The sequence below is a fragment of the Rattus norvegicus genome, chromosome 13 (assembly GCF_021556685.1).
Source record: "Rattus norvegicus strain SHRSP/BbbUtx chromosome 13, alternate assembly SHRSP_T2T, whole genome shotgun sequence".
NCBI lineage: Eukaryota > Metazoa > Chordata > Mammalia > Rodentia > Muridae > Rattus > Rattus norvegicus.
This window is the reverse complement of record NC_141546.1, coordinates 76,063,711-76,083,909: the sequence shown is the minus strand read 5'-3', so window position 1 is coordinate 76,083,909 and position 20,199 is coordinate 76,063,711. Positions and strand designations below refer to the sequence as shown.

Below are 20,199 nucleotides of genomic sequence, written 5' to 3'. Positions count from 1 at the left end.
CAGATGGGTGGTCCTGAGTTCAATGCCCAGCAACTGTGTGGTGGCTCAGAACCATCTGTAGTGAAATCTGATGCCCTCTTCTGTCATGCAGCCATACAGAAAGACAAAGCACTCGTATACATATTTAAAAAAAAAAAAATAATTGCATGGTCTCATGCACCAAAGCACTCAAGTCGACTCTGTCTGTACTCAAGTTGGGACAGGTGAGATGGTGCTGTGATTGAGCCCAGCAAGTCAGGGACAATGAGCACAGAATGAAGTCCCTGGCTATACTGTGTCCAGATCAAAGCCTTCCTACCTGCTATTCTCTGTATAATCAGTGCTCAGCAGCATGGTTAAGAATTGCACCTATCGATCACTGCAAATTACTTAGTGACCTTCAAAGCGTAACTATGCAAGCCATTGAACTTGTGCCTGTGACTGCAGCTTCTAATACTCAAGCAAGGTGGGTCAGACTCCCTATTCCCTTCAGCTACCGGAAACGGACCAGTTTCCCGTCTCTGCCTGACCCCACAGTGGGAGTCTCCCCTCTCCCCATGTCAACAGCACCCCAATATCTTTTTGTGGCTTACCAGAACTTGTCAGCTATCAAGAGTATGGAGGGAGGGAGAGAGGGGAGGCAAGAGCCACATGGATTTTAAAGTCTGGACCTTGGTCTTTGATAGATGATCTCCCAAAAGCAAAGTGACCCCAGTATGGGCCCAGAGTGGGGAACCAATTCCAGTCACCGTTCAGAGAATTTTGCATTTGTTGAAATGCTTCACAGTTGTTTTCTCGTGACTAACTGGCTATCTATTATCCCTTACCCACGTCATGGGAGGTCGCATCTTTTTTGACAGGCTCAGATGTCGGGATTACAAGAAGCTTGCTTACATCTGAAATTCCCTGGATCTGAAGGCAAAAGAAATAAAAATTTGTCAAAAGAGTATACATCTAATCCCTTAAGTGGCTGTTTCCCAATCGTCTTTGTAAAGGCTACAAGAAACACACTGAAACTTAGCGCCAGGTCTCCAACCTAAGCTGCGCGTGCGCGTGCGTGCATGTCTGCCTGTTTTCTTGTGTTCTGAGTCAGGGGCTCATGACTTAGTCTAGGCTGATGTCCAAGTTGCTAACGTCTCTCCCGGACAAACTGATGGGACTCCACCACTTACCACACAAATCCAGTCAGGCCCTATCTTTTTACTTTGAAATCCTCTTTCGTGTTGTTTCAAAGAAATCCTAGGCCAGAAAATTGCCTTTTGCATGTTTACGGAAGCCAAAGCAAAAACTTCTCCTCCTTACTTATAACTGGACTAGAATACCTCCATTTGGAAAGAAGGGAATGGCTAGCAAGTCATGGCTTACTTTTACACCTACAATGAAGATCAACTAATCAAGACCAGCCTTCCCACTGGACTCCAGGAAGCAAGGAGCAGAACCGTGATTAAGCTAGCATCTCTAAATATGAATTGCTCCATTTAGTCCTCACATTAGCCTACCAACAGGGCTGCCTGCCAGCATCCTCATTGCATTAAGTAGCAAACTAAAGGTCAGAACAGCTAAGCTGGGGGTTGGGGATTTAGCTCAGTGGTAGAGCGCTTGCCTAGCAAGCGCAAGGCCCTGGGTTTGGGTCCCCAGCTCCTGGGGGGAAAAAAAAAAAAAAGAACAGCTAAGCTGCGTGCGTGATTCCTGCATCCAGTAGGTGCCGGTCTTAAATTAAATTCAGACTCACAAGTTTACATTAAAATTAAATGCACAACTAACTGTTAGCCTCTGAGCTTTAAAAGCGCCTATGGAGCACCATGCAAAGCAAATGGCTTTTTAGAAATCATGCTCCTTACCTGCTCACACGACTTGGGAATAATGCAGGGTGCGACATGTGTTTCTTCCGTCTTGCTGTTGATCACGTTGCCGTACACAAGAATAATGAGTTTCATATTCACGTGATTAAGGGTCATTTCATTATAGCTTGACAGAGTCTCCACATAGGCGTGATTGAACATCACACACTTCTGAAACTTTAAATCCTACAAGGAAATCACACTGTTTAAGTCTAACAAGCATATACATGATGTCAAGAAGGAGACAGATGCTCTGCTCTGGATGTCAGAATGCACATAAATCCGGGAATCTACAGAACTTAAGAGTTTAGCCTGGCTTCTTCCAATGACTGAATTTGGTTGCCCAACCTGATGAAGGAGGCATCATCGGCTTCACCGTGTGATCAGTTATGTGCTATTGGAGTTCTAGGCTTAACCAGACTGAAGACTCATGGGTTTCTCCTGCGGGTAAGCAAAGGTCCCACGGGACAACTGAATAAGCAAAAGTAACAAAACAAACAAACAGAAAGCAAGCAAGTCACTTCATCTGGGCCATACACGATGGCTTTTTTTTTTTCTTTTTTTCGGAGCTGGGGACCGAACCCAGGGCCTTGCGCTTGCTAGGCAAGTGCTCTACCGCTGAGCTAAATCCCCAACCCCACACGATGGCTTTGAATCATAGACTTTGGAACTGAACAGAATCTTTGTAGGTGGAATTGAGTCCCGTCTCCTAAAGGTCTTACTTGATGTTCTAACCTTTAGCTTCATAGAATTTGACTTCGTTTGGAAGTAGGGCTACGCAGATGCACTTGGTGATAAGGCTATGTGGAAGTAGGAAAAATCTGTAGACAAACTTGGATACAGGGAGGAAACTGTAAAGATAAAGGGACCAGGTACAAGCCAAGGAGACAACCCTAGAGCAGGTGTTTCCTGTTGGCAGGAGCCAGCTTTGCGTTCAGGGGAGCCCTTGGTTGTCAGTCACTGGCAACTGTGGTGATTTTCTGTGGGGCGTCAGCATAGCCGGGGCACCAACAAATGTAAGAAAAGTAGCAAACATTTTATCTATGATTTTGCAACAAAGATGTAGAAACTGAAAGTGTACTATTTAGGTTTGAAAACGCATGCATATTGACTGACATAGAGCAGGATGGATGAGAATATTATCTAATGCTTGTCTGGGGTGCTAAAAATTCCTGACTGGTTGTCTCTTTCATGGGATTATCAGAGGGAAATAATTCCTAAAATCTTTGTACTAATGTTCGATACTTCTGTTGTTGTTGTTGCTGCTGCTGCTGCTGCTGTTAGTATTTTAAAACAAATCCTAGTTCCCTCTCCTTTCAGACTTTCACACCGAAAAAATACTTGTGTTTGTTTTATTTTTGGTTTTAAGACAGAGTCTCAGTCTGGAATTGAGGTTGGCATGTTGCTCTTGATCCTCTTGCCTCAATTTCCCTACCCTCAGCTGAAAATGAGGTTTTTAAAGCATTGCTTACCTAGTGACATCATTAAATACCTAATAAATAATTATGAACTCCTCGGTATCATCTAATAGTCAGACCACAATCAAGTTTCTCAAGTTGTATAAAGTATGATTTAAGACCCAAAGTGCTAAATTTTTTTTTCTGTATTTACATTTTTTGATCTGGAGCAGTCACTTGTCTCCTTCACTGGATTATTGGGGAGAAAATAAAATTAGTTTGTTGCTAGGCAGAATAAATAAGATTCTGAATTTATCTTCTGGGGTAGGGAGAATCTAATAGATATTCCCTGAGGAGTAAGACTGGGGAACTAATGGTTAGTGATGTCAACTGGAAAGAATCTAGAGAGGTGGTCCTCTGGGCATGCCTGTGAGGGTTTGTCTTGATTATGTTAATTAATGTAATATTAATTAATTAATGAATTGGTGTAATCTTCATTGTGGGTGGCACTGAGTAGAGAAGGGGGCTGAGCACTGATTTGCACTCATCCCTCCCTGTGAACCACCTGTGAATGTCGTGTGTCCTGCTGCTTCAATTCCTCTGCCTTGACTCTTGCCATAATGGGCTTCACTTTGAACCATGAGCTAACCATCATGTTGCTTATATCAGAGTGTCTTATCTCAGCAATAGCAAAATTAAGTGGGTTGTGGATAAACATTACTGCCCTGAACATTTTATATCTGACCATTCTTATTTGCATCATGAATTTGCATGGCTTGTGAATCAAAGCATAATTATGAAGGACAGTTGCCCTGCTGTCCAGAAAGTCCAACTTTCCTCTCTGGAGGCTCATTTTAGACTAGCAATTGTCTTACTCTTCATGGAGAGACAATATAAAAAGCGATTTTAGTCTCCTTACTCTAAAATTTTCCGGAGAGTTATCACCATCGTGTTGTAAATGAAACCTGGCTGGCGTAGAGGCCAGATTCTTTTTAACCCAAGGTTTATGGCTAACCAGTGAAAATTGTTGGACTTTGGGTCTGTCACATCCTCAGCTTCTGAGTCATGGAAAGAGTGAGTATGAATTCCAAGTGACATACAAATACAAGACTGCAGATGCTGGTCTGGGGACAGACTTGAACCACTACTCTTCGGAGGAAGAGTTCATAAACCGGACTTAGTCATCTCAAAGTTCTTGAAAGAACTAAGAGATATCTAATTAATTATATGCTTTGCTTTGTAGGATCTTCCTATTTAATATTTTCTAATTCATTTTTTAAAGGATCTTTCAGGTAGCCTGGAAAAATTAACTGCGACAAGATTGTTAATGGCACAAGGGATTCAAGATGAGACAGTAGTTAAAATGCTAATAGTCAAAACTCATTTTAAAGAGTCAGACACCACCTGTGAGTTTGGATGTGTTTGGCCCAGGAAGCGGTACTATTAGGAGGTGTGACCTTGTTGGAAGAACTGTGTCCCTGTAGGGGGTGGGCTTGGAGACCCTCCTCCTAGCTGCCTGGAAGTCAGTCTTCTGTTTGCCTTTGGAATAAGATGTAGACCTCTCAGCTCTTCCAATGTCATACCTGCCTGGATGCTGCCACGTGCTCCCGCCTTGACGATAATGGACTGAACCTCTGAGCCTGTAAGCCAGCCCCAATTAAACGTTGTCTTTCATAAAAGTTGCCTTGGTCATGGTGTCTGCTCACAGCAGTAAAACCCTAACTAAGTCACCACCTTCCTTTCTATCTTTGTCTGAAAAATACATCTGCTGTATCAACAGTGGTACATACCATTCATTTATATTCTATTCATATAACTTACCTCACCAGCAATGCTTGATTCAAAATACTGATTTGCAATGCTAAGAGCAAGCTTGAGCCACATTTTATATTCTAGAGATGGCCAGAAGACATCAAAACCTTCATATAAATCCTCCAAGGAGATGAAGAAGGCCTGGAATAACAAGGGGCCGGGCTACAGACAGCTAAATTACAACCTGTCACTAAACAAGATGGCCGCCATCTCTCAGAAAGCCAACTTACAACTCTCTGATGCTCTAGTAGTGATATAATACTCTAATATTTAAACGAATTGGCATTCAAAGTGGGACCCGACACCATTACTGAGGCTATGGGGCGCTCACAAAAAGGGGCCTATCAAGATTGCCCTCCGAAAGACCCAACAAGCAGCTGAAAGACTCAGATGCAGATATTTGCACCCAACCAATGGACAGAAGCTGCTGACCCCTTTGGTTGAATTAGGGAAAAGCCGGAGGAAGCGGAGGAGGAGGGCAGCCCTGTAGGAAGACCAGCAGTCTCAATTAACCTGGACCCCATAGATCTCTCAGACACTGGATCACCAACCAGGCAGCGCACACCAGCTGAGATGAGGCCCCCAACACATATACAGCAGGGGACTGCTGGGTCTGGGTTCAGTCAGAGAAGATGCACCTAACCCTCAAGAGACTGAAGGCCCCAGGGAGTTTAGAGGTCTGGTGGGGTGGGTGGGGCTGAGGCATCCTCGTGGAGATGGGGGTGGGGACTTTGGGGGGAAAGTATGGGATGTAGAACAGTCGGAGGGTGAACTGGGAGGGGAATAAAATCTGGCATGTAAAAATGAGTAATAAATAAATAATTTTTAAAAAAGAATTGGCATTGTGGAAAGATTATATAGGAGGATAAAAATCTGCAGTCCCGTGAGAGCTATAAACTTTAAAACGTAGCCCCATGGAGACCGTAGAGATGGCTCGGCAGTTAAGAGCACTGGCTTTTCTCCAGAGGGCCCAGGTTTGGTTCTCGGTACCCATGTCAGGTGGTTCCTAGCTCCTAGGGATCTAATGCCTTTGGCCTCTCCTGGCATAAATACCTACATGTACACGTGCACCTACACATAATTAAAATTAAAAAAAACAATGCTGTTTCTAAAAATACCCAGATTATTTATCACTCAACAGTTATGTTGAAGTTTTGGTTCACACGCCTGAGATTCAGGAACTGAGCTCTCACTATAGTTAATCCAGGATGCTCCCTACTTAGAGCCCCTCTTTCCAGAGGCAAACTGCGTGTTCTCTGTCAGAATTCAAGCTAAATGAATTGTCATGGGTTCATTCAAACATGTGACTAAATACACACTTTCTCTCCCCTTCCAGAAACAACGTAGTATAGTTTGATGAAACTCCATTCCTTTCTGCTGCTCCACAATGCCCCTAAGATTCTGTGGTTTACTCTGTTCCTTCGATCAGCCTCAAAGACTGAGAACAATTCGTAGTAGGAACTTAAGCTCCCTTTTATTGGGATTGTCCACACCAAATGGGATTTCAGGTTACTTTTATGTTGAACAAATAACTTGTTACTTGGCAAGTGAAAAAAAAGAAAAACAAATAAAGGGAGTTTTAAAACAAGCGAGTATTTTTATAGAACACTGCTTTCAGAATGGTGACCATTTCAAACAGAATAGCCCCATAAACATTTTTCTAATCTTCATAACATCAAAGAACAAGCATCCTCTCTACTTAATAAGAAAACCAACACTCAAGGAGATTAAATAGCTCATCCACAGGCAGGATGCAGCAGAACTGGGCAGAGCCTCATATGTGAGACGTCAAACCTCTTCTCGAAGCTGTTCTATACTGCTAGCATCAGACGATCTGGTGACCAAATAGAATAGCAAAACCCAAACCCCAGAAAAGACACTGGCTTTCCTTAGTAAGGATTAACCAATAACCTGCAAGAGAGCTATTCCGTACCTGCAGCGTAGTTTCACAGATGGCCGTATATTCGATTTCACGCTTAAGCAAACAGCTCAGCTCGCCAAGTACATCCCCACTGGTACAGTACTCTGTATACATAGTCTTGGACTGTCTGTCAGTAGTCCTCGGGCTTGGGTCTATCCCAAAAGTGGCAGATGAGCTATGTAACTGTTGGGGGAGAAATTATGAAAAGGGGAAATAAAAATGTTAAGTCCTTTGAATACAGAAATAGCGTCCACTCTTTCATATGATGGTTCCAGAGGAAGTCAAAGATTCTTTAATGACACGTGTCTGGAAAGCATTGTCTTTCACAAAAGTCATGGTTTATTGCATTTCAACACCTCAAGGCAAAGGTTTTACTTATATAAAAAGTAAGACTCTTAGACTCAAAGATATTGCACTTACCTAACACGCTTGAGGCCATAAAGTTCAATCCTTAGCACTGAAAATCGAAATAACACAACAAAAGGGAAAAAAACTTCAAGATTCTTATGCGGATTAAATAAAAGGAACACACTGCCTTGCTTGACTGCTTTTATAAAAATTAAAACTAAGCTCTTTACACCCGCATTACATTTTTACATACTGCTGCCTGGAGGGTCCTAATCTAAGTAGCTGAAATCCAAAACTCTCCAAAATCCCAAACTTTCCAAGGGCTGAAATAACACATCTGGTAGAAAATTCCACACTTGACCTTACATGATGGGTCACAGTAGAATGTAGGCATAATAAAAATACTATATAAAATTGTCTTTGGGATACACACAAGGCATACAAGAAACAAAAACGGATTTGGTGTTTAGACTTGAACATTACTCCAAAGAGATATCATTATAGACCAAAATCCTCTTACAGGTACCAAATGGACACTCTGATGGGTTCTACTGCAACAGGGGATTAGAAATTGAAGTTTACATCCTAGTACTAAGGAGGGGCTGCCCACAGGATCCCTGGTGTCAGAAGACTCTCTTTGCAAGGAAAAAGCTACCCCCGTGTGCATACTTCATGGCTTTGCTTTAAGTTCTGTCATTTTTATGAGAAATGCCTAGACAGAGTGAGAATTTTCCTCTCCCCATTTATGGACAGAGCTGTAAATAAATTAATTTTCCCATTCTTTATGTTATGTTTTCTTCAAAGGCAGTGAAAGACACCAATACTGTGAAAGGAGAAAGAGAGACAGAGAGAGAAAGAGAAACAGAGAGATGCGTGCCTTTAATCCCAGCACTCAGGAAACAGAGGCTCAAGGCCAGCCTGGTCTACAGATCAAGTTCAGAACATCCAGGACTACACACAGAAACACTGTCTCAAGAAACAAAACAAACAAACAAGCAAATTCCTCAGGAACAGTTAGCTACAGATGAAATTCTGGAGTGCCATATCCAAAGGACTCAAAATATTATTCCTTCCTGGCCACTAGTTTTGTTCCCAGAACCTCTACCCACAGAAATCCTGACTCAGGATTGAAACGACAACTTCTCACTGAATCACCTGAGATGAGTCTCAACTGAGAAATTATCTAAATCAGCCCATCTGTGGACATGTGTGAGGGGTGATCTTGATTGTTTATTGACCAAGCCAGTATGAGCAGCACCATTCCCTAGGTTAAACCCTGAACTATGCAATAGTGAAAAAGCTAGTTGAACATAAGCAAGGAATGGTGTGCTTGTTCACTCTTTGCATCAGAGGTCCTGTGGGTGGCACATCTTCATTTCTAATTCCTAGGACTCCTCTTTTACTATACTAAATGTGTGTTGTAGAGGAATTTAAATCCAGCAACATGGTTGTTCTGATAAGAGACCATAACCAAAGGCCTTCTAGGTCTATGTGATCCAGCTGGAATACTGACTCACTCTGGATTACAGTATGATCTGGCTGGAATACAGACACACCTTTAGTACACACCTTAACCCTTAATAATAAAGGTAAATTTTGTTTGTAGAAGAAAGAAGTCATGTTTGAAATATGCTTCGAGGGGCAGACAAAATGACAAAGAGAAAGATTTGACAGAATGAGTCAGAGATAGAATACACCCAATTCTCAAAAAGAACAGAAGAGGAAAAGGAGGCTACTTAAGAGAAGAGCCCAGGGGGGTTGGGGATTTAGCTCAGTGGTAAAGTGCTTGCCTAGCAAGCGCAAGGCCCTGAGTTCGGTCCCCAGCTCCGGAAAAAAAAGAAAGAAAAGAAAAGAAAAGAAAAAAGAAAAAAAAAGAGAATAGCCCAGGAAAAAGAGGTAAGTTAAGAGAGCAGCACACGGCACGGAAGCTCCCGGAAAGGGCGGCGCAGATCTTCCTGGTTGCTGCCGCAGCGGAGAGCTCATAGGCAGGACCCCACGAGCAAACTTGAGCCTTGGGACCACAGGTAAGACCAACTTTTCTGCTGCAAGTGACCTGCCTGGTGAACTCAGGACACACAGAAGCAAAATTCCTCTAGGACTGGGCACTTTCGCTGTTTACCGGGAGTCCCAAACCGGCGGATCCCTGCCGCAGCAGCTCTCTGCTCCCAAACCCCGTGGGAGAGAGAGCTCACCACCTGGTCAGGTGGGCACTCCTGAGGCTGCAGAGCGGAAGAGACCACCAACACTGCTCACCCCTGCTCACATCCCTGGCCCAAGAGGAAACTGTATACGGCCTCTGGGTTTCCGTAGAGGAGGGCCCAGGAGCAGCAGGTCTGCTGCATCTGAGACACCACCAGAACCTGAAGGGACCTACCGGATAAACAGTTCTCTGCACCCAAATCCCATGGGAGGGAGAGCTAAACCTTCAGAGAGGCAGACATGCCTGGGAAACCAGAAGAGACTGCACTCTGCACACATCTCTGATGCCAGAGGAAAACACCAAATGCCATCTGGAACCCTGGTGCACGGAAGCTCCCGGAAAGGGCGGCGCAGATCTTCCTGGTTGCTGCCGCCTCGGAGAGCTCATAGGCAGCACCCCACGAGCAAACTTGAGCCTCGGAACCACAGGTAAGACCAACTTTTCTGCTGCAAGTGACCTGCCTGGTGAACTCAAGACACAGGCCCACAGGAACAGTTGAAGACCTGTAGAGAGGAAAAACTACACGCCCGAAAGCAGAACACTCTGTCCCCATAACTGGCTGAAAGAAACAGGAAAACAGATCTACAGCACTCCTGACACACAGGCTTATAGGACAGTCTAGCCACTGTCAGAAAGAGCAGAACAAAGTAACACTAGAGATAATCTGATGGCAAGAGGCAAGCGCAGGAATCCAAGCAACAGAAACCAAGACTACATGGCATCATCGGAGCCCAATTCTCCCACCAAAGCAAACACGGAATATCCAAACACACCAGAAAAGCAAGATCTAGTTTCAAAATCATATTTGATCATGACACTGGAGGACTTCAAGAAAGACGTGAAGAGCTCCCATAGAGAACAAGTAGAAGCCTACAGAGAGGAATCGCAAAAATCCCTGAAAGAATTCCAGGAAAACATAAATAAACAAGTAGAAGCCCATAGAGAGGAGTCACAAAAATCCCTGAAAGAATTCCAGGAAACACAATCAAACAGTTGAAGGAATTAAAAATGGAAATAGAAGCAGTCAAGAAAGAACACATGGAAACAACCCTGGATATAGAAAACCAAAAGAAGAGACAAAGAGCTGTAGATACGAGCTTCACCAACAGAATACAAGAGATGGAAGAGAGAACCTCAGGAGCAGAAGATTCCATAGAAATCATCGACTCAACTGTCAAAGATAATGTAAAGAGGAAAAAGCTACTGGTCCAAAACATACAAGAAATCCAGGACTCAATGAGAAGATCAAACCTAAGGATAATAGGTATAGAAGAGAGTGAAGACTCCCAGCTCAAAGGACCAGTAAATATCTTCAACAAAATCAAAGAAGAAAACTTCCCTAACCTAAAGAAAGAGATACCCATAAGCATACAAGAAGCCTACAGAACTGCAAATAATTTGGACCAGAAAAGAAACTCCTCCTGTCACATAATAGTCAAAACACCAAACGCACAAAATAAAGAAAGAATATTAAAAGCAGTAAGGGAAAAAGGTCAAGTAACATATAAAGGCAGACCTATCAGAATCACACCAGACTTTTCGCCAGAAACTATGAAAGCCAGAAGATCGTGGACAGATGTCATACAGACCCTAAGAGAACACAAATGCCAGCCCAGGTTACTGTATCCTGCAAAACTCTCAATTAACATAGATGGAGAAACTAAGATATTCCATGACAAAACCAAATTTACAGAATATCTTTCTACAAATCCAGCACTACAAAGGATAATAAATGTAAAGCCCAACATAAGGAGGCAAGCTATACCCTAGAAGAAGCAAGAAACTAATCGTCTTGGCAACAAAACAAAGAGAAGAAAAGCACACAAACATAACCTCATATCCAAATATGAATATAACAGGAAGCAATAATCACTATTCCTGAATATCTCTCAACATCAATGGCCTCAACTCCCCAATAAAAAGACATAGATTAACAAACTGGATATACAACAAGGACCCTGCATTCTGCTGCCTACAGGAAACACACCTCAGAGACAAAGACAAACACTACCTCAGCTTGAAAGGCTGGAAAACAACTTTCCAAGCAAATGGTCGGAAGAAGCAAGCTGGAGTAGCCATTCTAATATCAAATAAAATCAATTTTCAACTAAAATTCATCAAAAAAGATAAGGACACTTCTTATTCATCAAAGGAAAAATCCACCAAGATGAACTCTCAACCCTAAATATCTATGCCCCAAATTCAAGGGCACCTACATACGTAAAAGAAATCTTACTAAAGCTCAAAACACACATTGCACCTCACACAATAATAGTAGGAGATTTCAACACCCCACTCTCATCAATGGACAGATCATGGAAACAGAAATTAAACAGAGACGTAGACATAATAAGAGAAGTCATGAGCCAAGTGGACTTAACAGATATTTATAGAACATTCTATCCTAAAGCAAAAGGATATACCTTCTTCTCAGCTCCTCATGGTACTTTCTCCAAAATTGATCATATAATTGGTCAAAAAACGGGCCTCAACAGGTACAGAAAGATAGAAATAATCCCATGCGTGCTATCAGACCACCACGGCCTAAAACTGGTCTTCAATAACAATAAGGGAAGAATGCCCACATATACGTGGAAATTGAACAATGCTCTACTCAATGATAACCTGGTCAAGGAAGAAATAAAGAAAGAAATTAAAGACTTTTTAGAATTTAATGAAAATGAAGGTACAACATACCCAAACTTATGGGACACAATGAAAGCTGTGCTAAGAGGAAAACTCATAGCGCTGAGTGCCTGCAGAAAGAAACAGGAAAGAGCATATGTCAGCAGCTTGACAGCACACCTAAAAGCTCTAGAACAAAAAGAAGCAAACACACCCAGGAGGAGTAGAAGGCAGGAAATAATCAAACTCAGAGCTGAAATCAACCAAGTAGAAACAAAAAGGACCATAGAAAGAATCAACAGAACCAAAAGTTGGTTCTTTGAGAAAATCAACAAGATAGATAAACCCTTAGCCAGACTAATGAGAGGACACAGAGAGTGAATCCAAATTAACAAAATCAGAAATGAAAAGGGAGACATAACTACAGATTCAGAGGAAATTCAAAAAATCATCAGATCTTACTATAAAAGCCTATATTCAACAAAACTTGAAAATCTTCAGGAAATGGACAATTTCCTAGACAGATACCAGGTATCGAAGTTAAATCAGGAACAGATAAACCAGTTAAACAACCCCATAACTCCTAAGGAAATAGGAGCAGTCATTAAACGTCTCCCAACCAAAAAGAGCCCAGGTCCAGACGGGTTTAGTGCAGAATTCTATCAGACCTTCATAGAAGACCTCATACCAATATTATCCAAACTATTCCACAAAATTGAAACAGATGGAGCACTACCGAATTCCTTCTCTGAAGCCACAATTACTCTTATACCTAAACCACACAAAGACCCAACAAAGAAAGAGAACTTCAGACCAATTTCCCTTATGAATATCGACGCAAAAATACTCAATAAAATTCTGGCAAACCAAATCCAAGAGCACATCAAAACAATCATCCACCATGATCAAGTAGGCTTCATCCCAGGCATGCAGGGGTGGTTTAATATACAGAAAACCATCAACGTGATCCATTATATAAACAAACTGAAAGAACAAAACCACATGATCATTTCATTAGATGCTGAGAAAGCATTTGACAAAATTCAACACCCCTTCATGATAAAAGTCCTGGAAAGAATAGGAATTCAAGGCCCATACCTAAACATAGTAAAAGCCATATACAGCAAACCAGTTGCTAACATTAAACTAAATGGAGAGAAACTTGAAGCAATCCCACTAAAATCAGGGACTAGACAAGGCTGCCCACTCTCTCCCTACTTATTCAATATAGTTCTTGAAGTTCTAGCCAGAGCAATCAGACAACAAAAGGAGGTCAAGGGGATACAGATCGGAAAAGAAGAAGTCAAAATATCACTATTTGCAGATGATATGATAGTATATTTAAGTGATCCCAAAAGTTCCACCAGAGAACTACTAAAGCTGATAAACAACTTCAGCAAAGTGGCTGGGTATAAAATTAACTCAAATAAATCAGTAGCCTTCCTCTACACAAAAGAGAAACAGGCCGAGAAAAAAATTAGGGAAACGACACCCTTCATAATAGACCCAAATAATATAAAGTACCTTGGTGTGACTTTAACCAAGCAAGTAAAAGATCTGTACAATAAGAACTTCAAGACGCTGAAGAAAGAAATTGAAGAAAACCTCAGAAGATGGAAAGATCTCCCATGCTCATGGATTGGCAGGATTAATATAGTAAAAATGGCCATTTTAACAAAAGCCATCTTCAGATTCAATGCAATCCCCATCAAAATACCAATCCAATTCTTCAAAGAGTTAGACAGAACAATTTGCAAATTCATCTGGAATAACAAAAAACCCAGAATAGCTAAAACTATCCTCAACAATAAAAGGACTTCAGGGGAAATCACTATCCCTGAACTCAAGCAGTATTACAGAGCAATAGTGATAAAAACTGCATGGTATTGGTACAGAGACAGACAGATAGACCAATGGAACAGAATTGAAGACCCAGAAATGAACCCACACACCTATGGGCACTTGATTTTTGACAAAGGAGCCAAAACCATCCAATGGAAAAAGATAGCATTTTCAGCAAATGGTGCTGGTTCAACTGGAGGTCAACATGTAGAAGAATGCAGATCGATCCATGCTTATCACCCTGTACAAAGCTTAAGTCCAAGTGGATCAAGGACCTCCACATCAAACCAGATACACTCAAACTAATAGAAGGAAAACTAGGGAAGCATCTGGAACACATGGGCACTGGAAAAAATTTCCTGAACAAAACACCAATGGCTTATGCTCTAAGATCAAGAATCGACAAATGGGATCTCATAAAACTGCAAAGCTTCTGTAAGGCAAAGGACACTGTGGTTAGGACAAAATGACAACCAACAGATTGGAAAAAGATCTTTACCAATCCTACAACAGATAGAGGCCTTATATCCAAAATATACAAAGAACTCAAGAAGTTAGACCGCAGGGAGACAAATAAACCTATTAAAAAATGGGGTTCAGAGCTAAACAAACAATTCACAGCTGAGGAATGCCAAATGGCTGAGAAACACCTAAAGAAATGTTCAACATCTTTAGTCATAAGGGAAATGCAAATCAAAACAACCCTGAGATTTCACATCACACCTGTGAGAATGGCTAAGATCAAAAACCCAGGTGACAGCAGAGGCTGGCGAGGATGCGGAGAAAGAGGAACACTCCTCCGTTGTTGGTGGGGTTGCAGACTGGTACAACCATTCTGGAAATCAGTCTGGAGGTTCCTCAGAAAATTGGACATTGAACTGCCTGAGGATCCAGCTATACCTCTCTTGGGCATATACCCAAAAGATGCCCCAACATATAAAAAAGTCACATGCTCCACTATGTTCATCGCAGCCTTATTTATAATAGCCAGAAGCTGGAAAGAACCCAGATGCCCTTCAACAGAGGAATGGATACAGAAAATGTGGTACATCTACACAATGGAATATTACTCAGCTATCAAAAACAATGACTTTATGAAATTCATAGGCAAATGGTTGGAACTGGAAAATATCATCCTGAGTGAGGTAACCCAATCACAGAAAAACACACATGGTATGCACTCATTGATAAGTGGCTATTAGCTCAAATGCTTGAATTACCCTAGATGCCTAGAACAAATGAAACTCAAGACAGATGATCAAAATGTGAATGCTTCACTCCTTCTTTAAAAGGGGAATAAGAATACCCTTGGCAGGGAATAGAGAGGCAAAGATTAAAACAGACACAGAAGGAACACCCATTCAGAGCCTGCCCCACATGTGGCCCATACATATACAGCCATCCAATTAGACAAGATGGATGAAGCAAAGAAGTGCAGGCCAACAGGAGCCAGATGTAGATTGCTCCTGAGAGACACAGCCAGAATACAGCAAATACAGAGAGAGGTGAATGCCAGCAGCAAACCACTGAACTGAGAATAGGACCCCCGTTGAAGGAATCAGAGAAAGAACTGGAAGAGCTTGAAGGGGCTCAAGACCCCATATGTACAACAATGCCAACCAGAGTTTCCAGGGACTAAGCCACTACCTAAAGACTATACATGGACTGACCCTGGACTCTAACCTCATAGGTAGCAATGAATATCCTAGTAAGAGCACCAGTGGAAGGGGAAGCCCTGGGTCCTGCTAAGACTGAACCCCCAGTGAACTAGATTGTTGGGGGGAGGGCGGCAATGGGGGTAGGATGGGGAGGGGAACACCCATAAACAAGGGAGGGGGAGGGACTAGGGGGATGTTTGCCCGGAAACAGGGAAAGGGAATAACACTTGAAATGTATATAAGAAATACTCAAGTTAGTAAAAGAGAGAGAGAGAAAGAGAGAGAGAGAGAAAGAGAGAGAGAGAGAGAGAGAGAGAGAGAGAGAGAGAAGCACACACACACTTAGAGAAATGGGGAAGGGGAGGGAGAGGGAGAGGGAGAGAGAGAGAGAGAGAGAGAGAGAGAGAGAGAGAGAGATTGATTGGCAGTTTTAAAGAGATAGGACAGGACACTGGTGAAGACAGAACAAGCCAGAGAATGGGGAGGAGGCAGGAGAATAGAATATATTGTCAAAGTTTGTATGAGAGCAAGCAGAGCAATTCAGTGAGAAGCTGAGAGAAGCCAGGTTGAATCAGTCAGCTTGGAAAGGAGTTTGAGCTGCAAGAGCTGACTTGAACCAGCCAGACAGAGTTCAGAAAGAACTAGAAAGGGTCAGCTTATTTAGCAGTAAGTCTCTAAGACAACAATTACATTCCACTAACAAAGTTATATTTACAGTGTAAACATTTAACTTATTTTGGTTTTGTTCCCTCTCCTTTTATCCTTTCACTGGAAAATACTTTCCAAATGAGCCAAGATTTTTTTTTTCAGTTTTGTCAGTCCAGACCTAGAATGACCAGTGCTTATTCATGAGAGTAACAAAGTACACATCTCTTTACTCAATGAACAAAACTGTCTAGGATCAGATACTTGGTATTACATTGTCTTCACATTATATTCATCACGGTAGCTTATTTTCTCAATAGTGAAAGGTCTAAAATACTCATTTTAAAATTTGGAAGTCAAATATATTCTTTTCCCAATGACAAAGCTTTGTCACATTAGAGCATCAGTGGAATTAGGAATCGATCAGTGTATAGGCCAAGTTGACCACTGTAGTCAGCTGCTGAAATGCCGGTATAAAGAGACAGAGGGTTCTTGCCCCACACCACTACTAAATTCATAATCCCTTCCTCACTTCTCACTCCCCCCAACCCCGACCCTTTAAACAGAAACCTTGCATTGATCAGCTGCCAAGTTGTATTTTGATCTTCATCCAACTTGACCTTTGTGAGGGGCTCTGAGTTGTAGCCAAGACCTTTGAGTGAACTCTCATTTAGGTAAATGAGTGCAAATACTTATTGTTTCCCATGTTTGAACATCTTCAAACCACCAATCCCTCTACTTTATTGTGAAGAGAAGGTAACAACCCTGAGAGTGCTGGGTAACATGGGAACCACAGCCAAGTAGGAAGCGTGACACTCAGTTTCAGTTGTCACACTTCGCTCTACAGAAATGGTTTTATGTGGTGGGGACTCACAATTCCAAAACCTTCAGCTCCAAAGCCTTCCCCTACATTACAACTATATATTCAAAATGCATTGGAAAAATGCATAAGCCAGTTGTTCTTACACTCGCCATTCCTGAAATAATCAAGAAGATTCCTTGCGGCATTTCACCTTCTCTACAAATGATATCCCCGTAGTCAAAGTAGGTCAGTTTGGTTCTTTCCTGAATAAAAAATAAAAATAAAACAAAATAGGAGGAGAGAGTTCAACCTTGTCTAAACAGAAATAAGATTTAAAATTAAAAATACTTCTCAAGTCGCATAAACAGAGAAAACAGATTCTTGAGTTGTTAGTTATCCTTTATAGACATAACGCATCAACTTTGAGAAATAAAAGTACAAGCAAACATGCAACAACGTTGTTATCAGTACTTGCACAATAAATAATGTTATATATAATGTATATATATACATACATATATATATATATATATATATATATATATATATATATATATATATATATATATGTATGTTTGGGGGATAAGTGAGCAAGTAAACAAATAAGAAAGTGTTTTGGCCCTCACTGGGGCTTGGGCTGGAAAAGCAACCTCAACTCTTCAGAACACTTGCTAACTTTTTAAGTCAGGTTTCTGATTTCGTCCACCCCAAAAGGCTAAATTTAACTAAATTTCTGTTTAGCTCTGTTTTTATTTAGTCATAGGTTGAGGCAGGGGAAAACGTTTACAACAAGCCTGAGCCAGCACAGAAGACGTTATTACCTTGAAGAACTCAATGAGAACGTCTTTATTTTCCATCCAGACGATGTTGGGAAGGTATTTGTCAGGGGTGGGAGGTGGGATCGCCATTGGAAAGTTATTCAAGGCTTTTATTTTTGTAAGAAGAACCTAAAAATGAACATTCAAAATTATGGCAATTGTTTCTGTGATAGAACATGGACGAGAAGCCAAAACCAAGGAAATCTAAATAAATTTCTGTTGCGACTCAGTTTCTCCCCTCAAGTGTATTATACTCCTTTTTGTCCCTATTGTCTTCTTCCTGTTTTCACTTATTAACTCAGATCAAACTTGCCATCTTTATAATTCAATTATGACATCTTATACACACACACACACACGCACACACACACACACACACACACACACACACAATTGGTCCCCTCCCTTTACTATGTAACTGTCTCTGTGGATGCCCCAGCCAGGGAACTAGGCAGTACGAACTCCACCAGTAGATAAAGAAGCAGAAAAATAAATAAATACATCTACGAGTCCAGAAAGCAAGCTAGAGGAGGATTTCACAGACACAATCCTGATAAGTAATCTGGAAAACTTTCTAGATCTTTCTTTAAGTCCCTTCTAGAGGCCTGACCACACACCCTGCGAATCCCTTCTTATTTAACTGCCAAGCTGACCTCCTCACTGAACTTCGCTGCAGCTTGTTTCTGTCATTTGCAGCCAGGTTGTTCTAACTGCTGGAGCATGCCAGGAAGCACTGGCTTTGATGGCCACGGGCATTAAAAAGGCTTCGGGGAGTTACACAGGTAGCACCTGTGGCTGCACATGTCCCTCAGCTTTTCTCGTTACGTCCTGGGGCATCTGAGCTGATGGAGCCAAACGAGATGGGAACTGTGTTATCACCTTGTTCATCTCGATGCCCTCATGCTTGTCAATGATGCCTCTTGACCAAAGAAAGGTGAGGTTTTTTAGGGCCTTGGCAATCACGTTGCGGATCGTCTGCTTTGTCTTCAGAGCAATGACAACGTCACGGCCTTCATGTTCAATGAGGCCTAAGAAAATTCAAACTTGATGAGCAACTTACACAATAGCCACAGTTATAACTCACATTGTACTAGGATATCCAAAGTACTTATAGAGTAGCCTTTGGTTGTAGCTTCACGCAGAGCCCATGAGGCTGGTAGGATGAATTTGCATCCCCATTATATGGATGAGAAAATCAAACACTAGCTTCCCCCACAGCTAACCCTCTCTGCCTTATCCCATGGCATCTCCGTCTACACCAAGACTCATTTCTCTAGAGTACGGTTTCGATGTCTCTGCCTCATCCTCTATATATTTTTTGTTGATTGGATGGCAAAAAGGCTTTCATTTGAAAGAGTATCAGGACTTTGGTGGATGGGTCTCGTGAGATCAAGTGGAATATTCATTCCCTTTTAATAAACATAGGAAGTCAGAAATTAGGTTCATGCTGTCCTCTTTACACTGAATACAATGTCTGATATGTGTACACTTTTTTTTTTCACTAAAATGAGTTGACCACTAAAATAAAGGGTAGCTCTGATCTGGAGAATAGGTTTTTAGTACCAGATCTGCCAGCACTAGAGATAACCAGAGGAAGCACCAGTTTCAAACACTGATAATAAAAACCATACAAGAAAAAAAAACCATACAAGAATAGTAGAAGCCATATAAGTAGTGATTATAATAAGGATTAAATATATACATACATATATGTATGTATGTATGTATGTATGTATATCCTGCTGACATTCCCATTCTATAGCCACTCCCAGGAGTCATATGGAAACAATTAATCATTAATTGATTAATTAATTAATCATTAATCAGGACAAAATTGAGGAAACTTCATAATACTCCATATCATCTAAGACACAGCATCATGCTACACAGGTCCTAGGGCCCTGAACTTTAAGAGCAAAGAAATAAAGACCTGGGGTTGGGGATTTAGCTCAGCGGTAGAGCGCTTGCCCAGCAAGCACAAGGCCCTGGGTTCGGTCCCCAGCCCCGAAAAAAAGAAAAAAAAAAAAGAAAAAGAAAAAGAAAAAAAAATAAAGACCTTCTGCCAAGTAAAAGGCAGTCGTAACGGGTTTTGAGTTTCCTGAAACATCTCCAGAATCCTTTGGTCTAGCCTCTCCAAGCACAGACAGCCACTAGACCATTCTTCCCACTCTCATCTGGAAAGCATGTCGCTGTAAGTCCAAATGTGACTTACAATGTGACTGTGAGTTGAAAGTGGCCTTTTCTAGTGACTTCTGTTTATTAATGGTCTGCCTTGGGCCAGAGCCATGGCCCCGATGTTTTAATGCTCCTG

At 41.6% G+C, this 20,199-nt stretch overlaps 1 protein-coding gene across 4 annotated transcripts in view; it reads right to left on the bottom strand.

The window, feature by feature from the left end:
• Positions 1 to 20,199, bottom strand: part of Slc9c2 (solute carrier family 9, member C2 (putative)) — a 72,772-nt gene that overhangs the window by 5,235 nt on the left and 47,338 nt on the right. For 3 of the 4 annotated variants that reach the window (NR_190824.1, NM_001429868.1, NM_001402392.2), the window contains 7 exons: positions 18,768 to 18,916; positions 17,892 to 18,017; positions 17,235 to 17,333; positions 6,963 to 7,133; positions 5,039 to 5,170; positions 1,821 to 2,006; positions 807 to 891 (listed from right to left, as the gene is read on the bottom strand). Coding sequence is in view for 3 of the 4 variants with exons in the window: in NM_001429868.1 (NP_001416797.1) it covers positions 807 to 891; positions 1,821 to 2,006; positions 5,039 to 5,170; positions 6,963 to 7,133; positions 17,235 to 17,333; positions 17,892 to 18,017; positions 18,768 to 18,916 (948 nt within the window). In the remaining variant the exon portion in view is untranslated. The remainder of the gene's footprint in view (positions 1 to 806; positions 892 to 1,820; positions 2,007 to 5,038; positions 5,171 to 6,962; positions 7,134 to 17,234; positions 17,334 to 17,891; positions 18,018 to 18,767; positions 18,917 to 20,199) is intronic. The other variant, XM_087581313.1, reaches the window with a different exon arrangement.